At 36.1% G+C, this 16,177-nt stretch overlaps 1 protein-coding gene across 2 annotated transcripts; it reads right to left on the minus strand.

Annotated features, from left to right (window-relative positions):
• Window positions 1–1,365: 1,365 nt before the first annotated feature.
• zgc:162816 (uncharacterized protein LOC571260 homolog) lies at window positions 1,366–15,655 on the minus strand. 2 transcript variants are annotated; one of them, XM_022669541.2, is made up of 8 exons: window positions 15,392–15,655; window positions 14,995–15,149; window positions 13,387–13,667; window positions 11,787–11,967; window positions 10,362–10,483; window positions 10,040–10,229; window positions 8,280–8,385; window positions 1,366–1,645 (listed from the first exon to the last, which is right to left on the minus strand). In XM_022669541.2, the coding sequence occupies exons 1-8, from the start codon at window positions 15,530–15,532 to the stop codon at window positions 1,556–1,558; spliced, it is 1,266 nt and encodes a 421-aa protein (XP_022525262.2). In that variant the 5' UTR covers window positions 15,533–15,655; the 3' UTR covers window positions 1,366–1,555. The 2 variants fall into 2 exon arrangements, with proteins under 2 accessions (XP_022525262.2, XP_022525263.2); XM_022669542.2 differs by lacking the exon at window positions 15,392–15,655 and adding an exon at window positions 15,226–15,329.
• Window positions 15,656–16,177: the final 522 nt, after the last annotated feature.

Consider the following 16,177-nt stretch of genomic DNA (forward strand, 5'->3'; position numbering starts at 1 on the left):
CTGAATCAAAATTCATTCTGTTGACTGTTCACCCTATGAAACGTCCCAGCTGGCATTTGTAATGTTGAATCAACGTTATATTAGATTTGGTGAGGATTTTGAAAAGTAAACTGACGTTGATATGTCAACACTGTTTCAAAATCATGCGTTCAACCTTTAATAAACCCTAGCTCACATTCAGCATGCTTAAAATTGCATGATAGAGGATTTTTTTCGAGGAGGTACCCCTGAATCTGGACTATATATATACAGCTCTGGAAAAAATAAAGAGACCACTTCAGTTTCTCAATTAGTTTCTCTGATTTTGCTATTTAAATGAGAAATGGCTGAAATAACAAAAAAAGACGCAGAGCTTTTAGACCTCAAATAATGCAAAGAAAACAAGTTCATATTCATAAAGTTTTAAGAGTTTAGAAATCAACAACCCTGGTTTTTATTCACAGCTAAATATAGGGCAACAATTCTGGAGGAAAACCTGTTGAAGGCAACAAAAGACTTGAGACTGGGGAGGAGATTCACTTTCCAGCAAGACAAGGACCTTAAACATACAGCCAGAGCTACAATGTAATGGTTTATAGACCAGTCTTAAATTGCATTACGTTTCTATGGAGAGACATTAAACTGCTGTTTACAGAAGCTCTCCATCCAACATGGCTGAGCTTTAGCTGTTTTATAAAGAAGTAGGGGGCAAAATTATCAGTCTAGATTATCAAAGCTGGTAAAGACAAACCCCAAAGCACTTACAGTTGTAACTGCAGGGAATGATGGCTCTACTAAGTATTGCTATATACTTTTGCACATCACACATTTCAGATTTTTATTTGTATCATGTTCATTCCACTTCAAACTGATGCAATATTTTTGTGTTGGTCCATAACTTAAAATCTAAAAAAAAAAAAAATACATTCAAGTTTTGTGGTTGTCAGGTGGCAAATTGTGGAAAAGTTCAAGGGGTATGAATACTTTTGCAAGCCACTGTATTCTGCTTGAGATTGTTTAAGAGTAACAGGTTATCACTCCCACTTTAATGGGGGCTGAGGATTCTACCACAGCTTGATTCATTCTTGACATGTGAATCGATTCCTACTGTTGAAAAGAATCGGTTCAAAAGTGAATCGTTCACAGTGTGACGTCGAAATTGCTGCACGTGAGTGATTTGCATGATGTAGTGCAGGTATTTATAGTCAGTGGTCATATTTTAGCTGCAAAAGTAGAAATGTACAATCTTATGCAATAGTAATTACTAAACACAAATAAAAAAAGAAAATTATTATTTTGTAGAATAATTTAACATTTTGCTTAACAAATAAAATAAAGAAAAATAAATAAATGAATGTGCAAAAGTAAACACACACTAGACACATGTTAAGCAAGCACACAAGTGTTTGTATTGATATTTGCATTGAATGTAATATACATTAATTAGTTTAACAAATGATCACACCATGTCTCCACATGTCATTTAATAAAGAAGTTCTAGTAATTTCTTACAGTGAAATTAGTGTTAATTTACTCATTAATTCTGACAGATTAATTCACACTGTTCCTTGGCTCTTTACCATCCGCGAGTGGGTTTCCAAGTGTCCACTATCTTCCCTTTGGAGTGGACATAATAAACTGGATGCATTGCAGCTGTAGCACAAGCCTGGAAACACAAAGATGTAAAAAAATGCATGCATTTTTAATTTTCAGATTTACTGAAGTTCATGCTGTGTTTAATTTACACAGAAAAAGTTGTTCATATTTTAGTGAGAGCGTGTACACGCACTTCATAACGTGATTACTGCAGAACATCAAAATAATCAGTGATCAGATAAATGAGATATTTTTTAGATAATCAAATTCAGATATCAATCATCAATATTCATTCATTTTTGCATCGAAACCAGCTCATAAACCCACAGAATGAGACAGAACACCATTGTAAATATCACGCAAAACCCAAACTTTACGCTACAACTTTACAAACATACATCAGCAGACATCTCAAGTTGCAAAAATTTATTTCTGGGAGGTACATAAATATATATATATATATATATATATATATATATATATATATATATATATATATATATATATATATATATTAATTAGGGGTGTCACGATTCTCTAAATCCTCGATTCGATTTTATTTCCGATTTTAGGGTCACGATTCAATTTGATTCTCGATTTTCTTTTTTCTTTTTTTTTTACAGCAGAGAGGCCTATGCCAGTTTTAGATTAATCTATGGTCAGTCATTAGTTTGATTCATCAAATTTACAATATCTTATTTCAAAAGTTGGGCTTGACATAAATGATGCAAAGTGATACAAGTGATCTGTAATACACCACATTAGGCACTAACAGTCAAATTTAAATAATTTAATTAAGATATATATATGTAATGCCATCTAGTGGCTTTTTTGGTAGCAGCAGTGTGCGCTATTAAAACAGCAATGTGCAACATAACAAAATAAATAATAAAAAAAATACAGGAACAGTCATGTACAAAATAATAGAACAATTAGAGCCTTAATAAACTGAACTCTATCCTACTATAATAGTTAAACATGAAAAATAAGACTTTAAGACTTTTTCGGTATATTATTAACTTTATCTGAGAGAAAGATGCTCCTTAAGGTACCAAAACTATTAACATATTTGAGGCTAGACAAAACAACTGTTATTTTTATATTTTCAAGTTTTTCTTTAAGAAAATGAGAATGTCCACATTCTCTGGAGAAAGGGCTGCTCTTTGAGCAGTCACAGTGTCACTATTACAAACTGTACAGCGAGTAAGACTTTCATTGTTTTTTACTTTTACCCGACATGGATATACTTTAGAGTAGTCTGAGGTGAAATTAGTTTTGATGGGAGCCATAATGCTCCTGACTGCATCCCATCCAGGAGGGAAAAAAACATTGCTCGCCCACACTAAAAAATGATTGGTTGACTTACAAAGTCTTTGTAGAGAACAGGTCAGTCAGAACCCTCTCACGCAATTGGGTAAAAAAGTCTATGTCGCCTGCGTGCCTGATAGATTCCAGCATCAGTGAGCCGTTATTGATATGTGGTAGACTCCCGCAGCTTCCGGGAGACTTGGGACATCTGAATCAGGGAGACTTGGGACATCAGAATCCCTTCAGTGTTAATCCAAAAGTACTGTAGTTTTATTAATTATCAATAACAGCTGTAGCTCACTGCAGCAGACTCCCACAGCAGTGGTGCACATATAACAGTGGTTGTGGGCAGCAGTGGCCCCCAGTGGGATGCAGTGGTACCGCATGGAGGCTGTTATACAAAAACATGTATTCCTTTTTCTGTTCAGCAAATTGCATCTTAGTCCATCTCTAAAATTTTTAATATCATTGAAAAGTTACTTTAGTTACTCAGTAATTCAGTTGAAAATATGAAACTCATATATTATATAGATGTATTAAACACAGAGTGATCTATTTTAGGTGTTTGTTTCTTTTATTGTTGATGATTATGAAGCTTACAGCCAATGAAAATGTGGATTTCATTTTCCAGCAGGACTTGGCACACTGCCCACACTGCCAAAAGTACCAATTGGTCTTATTATGTAATATTCTAATTTTATAAAACACTAATTTTTGGGTTTTCATTGGCTGTAAGTTTCATAATCATCAACAATAAAAGAAATAAAAACTTAAAATAGATCACTCTGTGTTTTATACATCTATATAATAAATATAGAGTTGCACATTTTGAACTGAATTACTGAAATAAATTTAAATTTAAATGATGTCCAATTTGAATTTTGAGATCCACCAGTATATTTATATAAATGTATTTATTTATTTTTCTTTTTGTACGTGTTAGCTGGTGGATAAGCAACCCAGTTATGTTAATATTAATGTAAATAAGATTAAAACATATACTTATAGCATTGTGAGTTTTACTTTAGTTTTAATGGATAAAGATGAGTGACATATATTGACATATATAAAACATATATGAAGTATATGAAGTCAAAGTATATAGTGTACATATATGTGCAAACTACTGTGTATAAATGAACCCAATTTAAAATTGGAATAATTTCATATAGTGACGCATCTATGTAAAACTATGTATGTTTGAGCTTCAATTCAAGCTTATCAATTTTATTTTTTTATATTATTATTTTTAATTTACAGTTCATTTTTGTTTAACTTGTGTTGCAAAACATACTTTATAGAATGTTTGTTTTGTACCTTTTCTTTAAATTTCTTTTATTATGATTTTGTTTAATATTTTTGACTTATTCCTTACCTATACACTTTACGTTTTATGTTACTTTTATTTAATTATTTATTTAATTATTTATTATCTATGTTCTAACATCCTTTCCTGGTCCCCCTTCTTTCCTCCTCTATATTAACACTTTTTTGCTTTGAACTTCTATGTCCTTTATCGCTAAAATATACATCATTATTCAAATGGAAAGTTAAATGTAATGTAATCTAATGTAAACTGTTGCTTTTTGACTTTTACATTTTTTTCACTATTATATATATATATATATATATATATATATATATATATATATATATATATATATATATATTTTAGTTTAACTATTATATTTATCTTATCTGTAATAGATCTCATTTCATGTTATATAAATGCTGTTTTTTTCCCAATCTATATTCTATGTATTGGCATGGCTACAGTACCTACATATTAAAAGAGCTGCGGTTATGCAACAGCGCCGAGCCACAGATAAGGAGGATCAGCAGCGGAATTTAAAACACCAGCTCTGAGCTGCTGACTGAGCCCTAAACCAACCAGCTTCCCTCACACTTCACCACAGAGCTCACACTCGCAACCCCAACGTTACAGCTATTCATAATACTACAGCAAATCCTCTTATACAGAGTTACAGACTAAAAACTACAAAATCATCTTCAGAAAGCACTGAGAATCAAAGAGAACTGCTCTGTGGAGAAACAAGCATTCTTAAAGTATTGGTCGAATATATGAGGAATATCACTGTGATCCTCACAACATTCACACTAATATCAGATTAATAAAGAATACACATATTTCACATTTGAGTGACACCTAGGCCTGTCACGATAAGATTTTTTTCTGGATAATATATTGTCCCAGAAATTATTTCGATAAATGATGTTTTTGTAATTTTAAGACTATTAAATGCCACTGACATAATGATAACAGAATAGCACAAATAGCAATTATATACTTTAAAAAAAAACAGCAAAAATTGAATTAATCATTTATTATTATAATTAGTTAGGAAATTTTCTATATATATAATATACTTATAGTTAAAATATACTTTTTTCTTCTCCTACTTTAGTCCACATTGTGTGTATGTTATGGAGTCACAGTTATTAAGCATTACTGGCTTAAATACTGTTCACTGCTATATCTGTGAACAAACATACAAATAAACACAATATGCGATATCACGATTATCAAAAATGATTGAGGTCATGTTCATTTACTGTACGATAAATCGATATTGCAATTATTGTGACAGGCCTAATGACACCCTATTCTTAATCTATAGGGCTTAATATGATGTATTATACAGTGTATCGGTTCATACAGTATACCGGAGGAGAATTTAGAACCGGTATGCATTTTTCACCTACCACCACACCACTAGAGGCGCTGTTGAGCACTGTGTAGATCAGCACCGCCAAAAAAAGCACACTAACAGCAGCCAGTTTACACTGTCCTTCCTAGAGAAACATGAGAACTGAACTCCTCTAGCTTCTGCTGCTGCTGCTGCACCTTGCAATACGAGTAACTATAGCCCTGTTTAAATACAGTATATTAATACACTAGCTTGAAGGATAGTATTAATGTACACTGAACTGAATTTATTTGTTAACTGGAATACCATAGAAAGTGTGAAATAAACTGATTAACAGCTGCTTAAATACTTACAAGCCTCTAATGGCTTCAATAAGAACATATTGTAAACTAATTAAGTTTAAACTTACTTGTGTCTTACTTGTACAATATAGCTTCTGAGAAATATCTTAAATAGATTAGATTTGTTAATATTCTGTTATAATATAGTGTTTATGGAACTATTTAAGATATTTGTTTGTAAAAAATATATTGTATGAATTATTCAGCTGTTTTTCTCTGATAATAAAGTCTGATTCCTTTATATATTGTGTATTTAAAGTAAAAACCCTCATTTAAAGCCTTAATGTTGGATGTTACAGGTACTCCTAACAGTAGGGTAAATCATAGACCTATACAAAAGCCCAGTCATGCAAAAAACAAAAAGATTAACAAAACAATTAATAAAAAAAACATCAAAATCTTGCAAAATACCGTGATATGCATTTTTGGTATTTTTTATATGCATCATACCGCCCAGCAGCTTTTTGTTGCATTTTTGCACACTGCATTTCCTTGCTTTGAACTTGTACATGTGTAGTGACTATACAGTTGCATCTAACAGCTTCAGCTCTTCTAGGAAAGCTTTCCACAAGGTTTAGGAGTGTGTTTATGGATGTATGATGATATTTAGACAGGAAGGCTTGTCACAGATCTCCGCTCTAATTCATTCTAAAGGTGTTGTATCAGGTTGAGGGCAGGACTCTGTGCAGGCCACTCAAGTTAAAAAAGTACAGTATCTACAGGTGCTGGTCAACGAATTAGAATAATTTGAAATAGTGCAATCATGAAATTCTTTGAATGCATTTTTTGTGCAGAAAGCAAATCAGGTGTTCACCGCACCTGTCCTACTCGTTAGACTAATCACAGAACTCGTTACCTGGAAAAAAATGTGCTCAGCTGAGCTTTCCAAAAGGCCCATTTAGGCCATTTAACTGTGACACTGTTGTTTTATTGAATTAGAATAATGGAGAAACCGTTTCATTGAATTAGAATAATTTTTATTATAATTACAATCATCACTTTCTCAGTATTTTGTGGCTGCCCCCTTGGCTTGTATGACTGCCTGAAGTCTCTGCGGCATCGATTTGACCAGCTTGTCGCAAGTTTCCGCACTCACAGCTTCCCAGGCAGTGGCGATGTTCTGCTTCAGTTGGTCCAGCGTAGTAGGCTTTCTGTCACGAATTTTCCGCTTGACGATGGCCCAAAGGTTTTCAATGACATTGAGGTCAGGCGAGTTGGCCGGCCATGCCAAAACTTCAAGCTGTTTTTTAGTGAACCAATCTTTGGTCGACTTTGCCGCATGAGCCGGTGCAAGATCCTGTTGAAATATGAAGTCTTCTTCGCCGAACTGTTCCTCAACAGTCGGAATCAGGAACGTTTCCAGAACATCTTGATATACGGCAGCATTGACAGTCTTCTTGAGGAAGCAGAGTTTCCCTACACCTCGAGCGGACATGCATCCCCAGAGCGTTATGGTCTGGGGATGCATGTCCGCTCGAGGTGTAGGGAAACTTGACGGATCTTTTCACGCACTCGTGGTTGTAGGTTTCGCCACCACGACGCCAGACACGAGGACCTTGGTCACCGAAGGAGATGCAGAAGCGTGATTCGTCACTGAAGACCACTTTCTGCCAGTCTTCAGCAGTCTACTCGCCGTGTTCTTTGGCCCACTTCAGCCGTTTCTCCATTTGTTTCTTGTTCAGCATCGGTTTTACTGCTGGAACGCGAGATTTGAAGCCGAGCTCGCGCAGACGACGGTAAGTGGTTGATCTGGAGACGTCAGCGCCGGTCTGCTTGTTCCACAAGTCGGTGAGCTCGGAAGTGGACTTGAACCGGTTGCTGACTGCGATCTTTCTCAGCTGCTTGTTGTCGCGAGCAGAAGTTTTTCGGACGCCGGAACAGTTGGTGCGCTTGCTGCAGTTTTTCTTGAGAGCTTTGCAGACGGAAGACTGGCTGATGCCGAGCTGCTCAGCAATTTTAGTTTGGGTCAAGCCTTGTTGGCGAAGGGCTTGAATTTGAGCCACTATTCCGGTTGAGAGGTCGCGCTGCTTACCCATGATTGATTTTACAACTTAGAAATTCTACTCAACCCTGACTTTATACTGCACAGTGAACACTCTTCACAGAAAACAAAAATTTGAGCATTTATTCTAATTCAATGAAACGGTTTCTCCATTATTCTAATTCAATAAAACAACAGTGTCACAGTTAAATGGCCTAAATGGGCCTTTTGGAAAGCTCAGCTGAGCAAATTTTTTTCCAGGTAACGAGTTCTGTGATTAGTCTAACGAGTAGGACAGGTGCGGTGAGCACCTGATTTGCTTTCTGCACAAAAAATGCATTCAAAGAATTTCATGATTGCACTATTTCAAATTATTCTAATTCGTTGACCAGCACCTGTACTTACATGGTGAGGAATAAGCGTGAGCACTGATCCCAGAGGAAACTGACTAAAATCCAGCTCTCCAGAGATTGGCTCCACCCTGCCGTGCTCCTGGGTCATGGAGGTCAGTCTACAAAACAGATAAAACACCTTTAAAGCATAAAGAAACATTAGAAAGCAGTCTGATAGACATATAGTGGTGTGAAAGTGTTTGCTGTTTGGTCTCAACCCTTAGAGTTCCTTTTGCACTGTGTGTGTGGAAATGCTCTTACTTTCCCTTTTAAACATCATATCCATTTAGTGCTGTGCGATATGACGATAAATATTGTGGGGACGATAGAAAAGTGTCTATCGTGCTTCTTACCTTCTATCGTTTCTACAGTAATTTCATCATTTATTCATGCAAATATATAAAGTAGGCTATGATGAAATGTATTGGCGTGGTCACTTTGCATAAACTCGGTTTATATAAGTGATAATAAAGTAATCTTTGCAAAAAAAGCGTCATAATGTGGTTTTACGACATGCTTTACGTTATTAAACTCATGAGAGGTAAACAATGGAGACGCATTGTTCTTTTTTAAAAATCAGCTACTGCATCTACCTCATCTGTTTTCATTTGATACATATATTTCTGCATATATATTAGGTAGTAATTCTCATTTGTGAGAGTTTGGTTTAATGTCAATTTGAAATTAAGTTGAAAAAAAGTAAGCAATGATATTATTTTGTCATATTTTTCAAAGAATAACTGAAAACATACTTAAATGTGGTATATCATGATATATATCGTTATCGTAATATTAACAATTCCATATCGTGATTTTTCCCATATCGCCCAGCACTATATACCTTAGTTTTAGTGCTGTTTTTCCACCATTTTATTTATTTCACCAAACGTTTAAGTGATTGCATTAACAATCATTCTTTTTTTTTTTATCTGACCAAAATGATGTTCCCCAACTGTCCTCTCACTTTTTTTATAATGTGATAGAAAGTTTTTAACCTGATCTTAGTACAATAGGTTCACCAATCTCCTTAGATGTGTTCTCTGCATTATTATTGATTGATGAGTCTTTACACATGGATGTTTAACAAATGAGAAGCTACTCCCTGCATCAGTTAGGGTTAAATCACTTATTGCCAGCTGAAACATACAGTAATTCATCCATGCAGTAATTATTATCCAATAGGAGGCTCTTATGTATTTGCTTTAGTTAATATATATATATATATATATATATATATATATATATATATATATATATATATATATATATATATATATATGTATCAAGTATATATATCAAGAGGAAGATGGATGATCACAAGCCATCAAACCAAGCTGAACTGCTTGAATTTTTGCACCAGGAGTAAAGCAGCATAAAGTTATACAAAAGCAGTGTGTAAGACTGGTGGAGGATAACATGATGCCAAGATGTTCGAAAACTGTGATTAAAAACCATGGTTAATTCACCAAATATTTATTTATGAACTCTTAAAACTTTATGAATAAGAACTTATTATGTTTATTTATGTTTTCTTTGCATTATTTGAGGTCTCATTTTTCTCATTTTCTGCTCTAAATGACAATATTTCTATTTGGAATTTGGGAGAAATGTCTGTAGTTTAAAGAATAAAACAACAATGTTCATTTTACTCAAACATAAACCTATAAATAGCAAAATCAGAGAAACTGATTCAGAAACTGAAGTGGTTTCTTTATTATATGTATGTATGCAGTCATTGGTTCAAATTAAACATCAGTGAATATTATTCCTTACTTTAGTTCTGGATGCCCCTCGATGATGGCATATCCTGTAGGTAAACGTCCTCCACCATCAAGACTCAGAGCTGTCCAGCCACAGTCCACCAGTAACTGATTTCTGTGTGGGTAGTGACCTATGACCCTTGTCAGCACCCGTACTGCAACATCCTCAAGTTTACAGGAGCCAATGAGAGACTGCTGCACGTCTACACACACACACATAGATATATGCTGAGTGTACGTAAAGTGTCAAACATTAAATGCAAGCTAGTGATATATATATAAACAGTGTCACACGTCTGTAGGCTCAACTGAGGAAATGACATCTGACCACTGACCATAAAACACATAGTTTCCAGGATGGACCTCACTTAACATCGCCATCTCCGGGACCGGGTGACTACAGGAAGGGGTGGAGCCAATGCTGGATTTGGGGCCCTGGATCCCTATAGCTTTTAGTCTACATCAAAAAACAAAGGAGAAAAGAGTGCATTACATTTCTAAACGGGTTTCCATTTATATGCATTATCAGGATCATTTTTGTGTGAACTGGCAAAAGCTATATAAAAAGGTGTCCTTACGCTAAAATCCACTTTTTCTTGTTTTTTTTTTTTTGTTTGTAAAATACAGTAGGTCTCTCTGAGTTGTATATAATGCTGCACGTTCAACTCTTTCTTAACATCCACTGTCTACAGTAGTTGGTCAAAGAAAATCCTCAGAAATACAAGTTTATCAGAGAGACGTTAGGGAGTCTACGTCAACCAGTGAGTTCATGGCCCAGAGGTGGCGCTGAACCCAGGCTACAGCATTAGGAGCTATAGCTAAGAAGGCGCTAACAGCTCTGTTTACTCTGTTTACAGCTTCTGTTTACAAAGCTAGTTAGCTTTAGCTGTCTTGTGTAAGTAACTATATGTTTAAATCGGATCTCCGGTTGATTCTGCGTTTTACCGAGCCTTTAAATAAACAATAGGGAAGCACAGATTTGCATACAATTTTATGATTTAGAGCGTATATAGAATCTGAGGCTTCAACATGAAGAAACTGCCCAAACACCGAATCACCAAGTCTAAAGTATGAGCTAGTAGCCTTAGGCTTAGGTTATTCGCACTGCCGTGGGATGAGTGGCTTTTCGGCTGCGGTGTAAGGCCGCTCAAGTCTGAAGTTAAGGGTTTAAGGGTTTAAGGGTTAACTTTATCTAGCACTCAGTGCTGTATCTTTATAACTAAGGCTAAAGTATCTCTGAAAACATTTTGTCCTTTGAGTTTTGGAGCTGTAAAATTGACTGTGGGGGAAAAAAAGGCAGGTAGGCTTCTCTGCTTCAGTGCTGTTAGCCAATCAGAGGTGATATCAGAGTTTACATGTATGAATATTCATGAGCAAGAGCCAAAACCTGGCCTTCTTCAGAAAGACCTCTAATTCAGTGATTTAAAGCAGGGCTAAATAGAAACACCTGAGCATTTTTTTTCACAAAAAAATAATTTAAAAATGATGAAATGAGACTTTAAAAAAAGCTATATTATTATTTTTTTATTTTTTTCAGCGTATTAAATATATTTTCCACCAGACACAATCTTTTAAACTGCATGTAGGTTCTGTACTGTGCATCCAGTACTGTCTTTTTTATGACAATTATCATGAAGAGAACTACTGACCTGCACATAATAACCAACAAACCAACAAATGCCTACTCTCCATTCTTCCTTCAGCACAACACACTCAGAACAATACGGCATTCAGAAACACTAACGAGACAGAAAGCGTACTTCTCCATGAACTGTAGCGTGATTGCTGTAGTTTGTTGGGCAACAGCCTTGATTTGCTCCTCCCCTTTACAGCCGTAGGTGTTCCCGCAGTGGGCGTAGATTCCTGTAAGCTCCACCCCCGCTGTCTCTGAGATTTCCTGCGCCAACTTCAGAGCAGCAGGCTCAGAGTGAGGAACACCAGCTAAAAAAAAAAACAAACAAAAAAAAGTATCTTAGTTGATTTAGTATTTTTTTTACCTGGGTCTCGACTGCACCTTAAGCTCATAAAAAAATCCACCCATCCTTTTTCTGTGAATCAGTTGAAAGAGTTTGGTGTCAGGAATCATGTGCTTCTATAAGCGGTTTGGATATGATGCCATATAGATGTGGCATCATAGAACCATCCTGGCACTACCCCTCACCAATCAACCTCCACCCACTAGATCAATTTAAGAAACACCAATTCGATCATTTTGGTTAAGAACCTCAGACAGTACACAGCAGCATTAGCCAGCAGACTTCTTCTGAGGGAGGGATCTGTACCTACTGCCTGTGTCACATTAGCCTGAGTGAGCCACTAACCCTGCCGGCTACTCTACTCTACGTGCCACCTGGGTAAATCACCAACACCTTCGGCTAACGTCCTGAACGTGTCCAGCAACAGCTTATTTGCATAAAAGTTACAGAGCCCTTGAACGTCTCATTCTGAGCCACCCAGTTTTAAAGAGTAACTTAACCCTGACCATCCTCAGATCAAATTTGAAAAAGGCTTAAAAAAAAAAATAATAATAATTTAAAAAATGCAAGAAGTAGTTTGGGAGGGGCACTGGGTGATGTATGGGTTTAGGGGCGGGACAGGAGGGAGAGCTGATTGATTGGCTGAGCTGCAGCAGTATTCCTCTGATAGTGGTGGGTGGTATTATTAATTGACCGATTGACTGGTCTGCATATTGTAATGTGTCTGAGTACCAAAGTACACAGAAACATCATCCTCACCTATAGCACAGCTGAACCTGAGAGGAGCTGCAGAGGCGGAAATTACCACAATCAATAAAAGTGATTTATAAAGGTTAGGAAATGTTGATCATTTTTAAGCAGGACTAGTATGGAACCCATTTCAGCAATTTTTTTTTTTCTTCACGATAACGGTACTCTTGGCAATATGACAAAACATTAAATAAAAAAATATATATATTTCAGGAGTACACTACTGCAACAATTTTTTTTTATTATTGCATATGATATATTATCAGATTTGTAACAGAAGTTAATGAACCAGAATGTCATGATACTAATAATAATAATGCACTCCAAATATCTCCATATGTCCAGGATTAAAGTAAAATAAATGATACTGGACAGATATAATCTATAGTCTCTAGTAGATTTATAATGGGAAATGAGAACAGTGTGATTTTTTTTTTTTACTAAAAACAGTAAAATAAAATAGTATCCTGATGTGATATTTAACGGTGGGTGATATGGCACCATATTTAAAAATGTTGGTGATATTATTGTGTTTGATACGATACGGCACACCCCTGCAACTTATTCACATTTTATCTGTTGCATGTTACGCGGTCCCCTGATCAGTTTACATACTGATTTTGGCATGTCTCACCTCTACCATTATCACAGTCCAGCTTCATCCAGACGTGCCAGATCTTGCCGTGGCTCAGTGGTCTCTTCTTCAGTTGCTGCAGGGCGAGGCTGTTGTCCAGCAGCACGTGGAACAGAGAGAGCCGCTCTGATAGCTGAGCACAGCGCTCCACCTTATCGAAGGGCAGCGGGTATGCGTAGAGGATATCATCATAACCGTGATCAGCGTAGAACGACGCCTCGGCCAGAGTGGACACCACGATGCAGCGCCGAGACCCACCCGTCATGATATCTGCACACTCCCTGCAGACAACAAAAAATAAACTGTATTATTAAATAAAATCTGTATGATCTCTAAACATAGAGTATGTAGAGAAGCCCTAAAAAGCCATATTCACATATTTTATTTTTTGTGATTTTTTTTTTTATTGATAATAAGAGCAACACAAAACACAAAACACCAAAACAAAAAATTTAAACATTGACACAAGTTAAAAATGTTAAATAAAACAGTGGTGTTAAAAAGTTGTGAACCATTTAGAATTTTCTATATTTCTGCACACAATCTGATTATGTTTTAGTTCATATTTATGCAGAAGCAAACTAGCGCATCTGAAGAAAAAAAAAGAATATTATTTAAAAAATTACTTCATTTCAGTGATTCATTTCAAAATTTGAAAATCATATATTATATAGATGTATTAAACACAGAGTGATCTGTTTTAAATGTTTATTTCTTTTATTGTTGATAAATTGATTATGGCTTACAGCCAATGAAAACCCAAGAATTAGTGTCTTAGAAAATTAGAATTTTATATAATAAGACCAATTGGTACTTTTGTAAGTGTTGGCAGTGTGCCTAGTCCTGCTGGAAAATAAAATCCACATCTCCATAAAAGTTGTCAGCAGAGAGAAGCTGTAAGATATGAAGTGCTGTAAGATTTTGTGTGAAAACAAAACTGCACTGACTTTAGACTTGATAATAAAACACAGTGGATCAACACCAGCAGATGACATGTCTCTCCATTAAACCATCACTGATCATCAGTAAATTGTACAGTATTTAATTTGTAAATCAAGGGAGCAGAGTCTGGAGGAAGAGTGGAGAGACACACAGTCCAAACTGCTCGAGGTCTAGTGTGAAGTTTCCACCAATCAGTGATGGTTTGGATAAAGAGACATGTCATCTGCTGGTGTTGATCCACTGTGTTTTATGAAGATATCAACGCCAAAGTCAGTGCAGTTTTGTTTTCCCACAAAATCTTACAGCACTTCATGCTTCCCTCTGCTGATAAAAAAACTTTTATGGAGATATAGATTTCCTTTTCCAGCAGGACACACTGCCCACAGTACTAACTGGTCTTATACAATATTGTAATAATTATTAACAATAAAATAAATAAACACTTCAAATAGATCACTCTGTTACTGAAATCAGGAAGTTTTCAGCGATATTCCAATTTTTGAGATGCACTAGTAGAAAATTAGAAGAAAAAAACAACTTTAAAACTTTAAAGCACCACTGTATATGTGTGAAAGAGTTGAAATAATAAGTTATCTATTATCAGCACAGCTCTTTAGTGTTCAGGTGAGTAAGTTAGAGACACACAGGTGTGCTCTCTGATCTCACAGGGTTTTATGGGTCTTCATATGGGGTCTGAGCTGAACTCCGAGCTTCTGGCATCGATCCAACATCAGCCTGGCGTTCCTCTGCACGATCTCCAGATCCAGCAGCAGAGCTGGAGTACTGAGATCCGCCATGGTGAGTCCGGCCATGGTGCAGAACTGCAGTCAGAACACACAGAAACACAGCGGAGAGATTATAATACAGAATAAAAACACGAACTCCTGCAGCTCCTACTTTATACTGCTCCCTGAGAAACAGCCGCCCGAACCGGACCGAAACGGACCGCCCGGTAACCCCGCAGACCCCCACCCCCAGCCTGAGAGCGCGCTGATTACCGGAGATTAATCATTAAACTGTATTTAATAAGATTAAAGTGAGTGCTGGAGTTCAGGTTACTCACTTCTCCTCTCGGTATCCCTCCACTCTCTGAACCCAACCGCTGCAGCCAGGCACACAGGAGGAGGGGCGTTACAGGAATCCCTCTTCTGATTGGCCCACAGCCACTGAGCGATGAGAAGAACAGCCAATAAAAAGCCCGCATGCCGAAAGCGTGTGCAGCTGGATTGGTTCATGTGTTCACTTGTTCACTCATTCACTTACTGTTCACTATGTAGTGTACTATGTTTTTTTTTTACTTTACTATGTGTTAGTGGTGGTAGAGCTGAACTACACACCTCTTCTAAATTAATGTGTTTCTTTCTTTTTATGATTTCCACTGTCAATTTAATTTTAAAGACTATATTAAAGCTCAAAAAAATATATATATTTTTTAATAATAAACCAGAATATGTTTTATATTTTAGATTCTTCTATCACAAGTATCACATGTATCTTTGAGTTCAGATATCTTCAGACTCTTGGGGAGATTTTAACCTCAGTGTCTTCATGAGGGAGAGTCAACTGAAATTGTTTTCTCAGCTTCTTGAATGAAGGAGTTCCTGGAGGTGCTGAACAATAGCTGCTGCTTTTCCTTCATGCTGTGAAGCTCCAGCTCATCCCAATTAAATCACCTCAAATCACCATCTCAGTTCATCAGGATTAGATCAGGGGATTAATGTGGAGGAATAACACTTTGTTACTGTTTACTACATAATTCCATATGTGCCCATATCGTTTTCATGTATTTAATGTTAATCTTCAATGAAGAAAATAAATTAAATAAAGCAATAAAGAAAAACGTTGTTTG

This window comes from Astyanax mexicanus, chromosome 16 (assembly GCF_023375975.1).
Source record: "Astyanax mexicanus isolate ESR-SI-001 chromosome 16, AstMex3_surface, whole genome shotgun sequence".
NCBI classification, from domain to species: Eukaryota; Metazoa; Chordata; class Actinopteri; order Characiformes; family Acestrorhamphidae; genus Astyanax; species Astyanax mexicanus.

Coding starts and splice junctions, on each gene's coding strand:
- zgc:162816 (XM_022669541.2), bottom strand. CDS start 15,532: ATGCGGGCTTTTTATTGGCTGTTCTTCTCATCGCTCAGTGGCTGTGGG. Junction 13,668..14,994: donor ATGAAGACCCATAAAACCCT/GTGAGATCAGAG, acceptor TGTTGTCTGCAG/GGAGTGTGCAGATATCATGA. Junction 1,646..8,279: donor TCACGCTTATTCCTCACCAT/GTAAGTACAGGT, acceptor TTGTGTTTCCAG/GCTTGTGCTACAGCTGCAAT.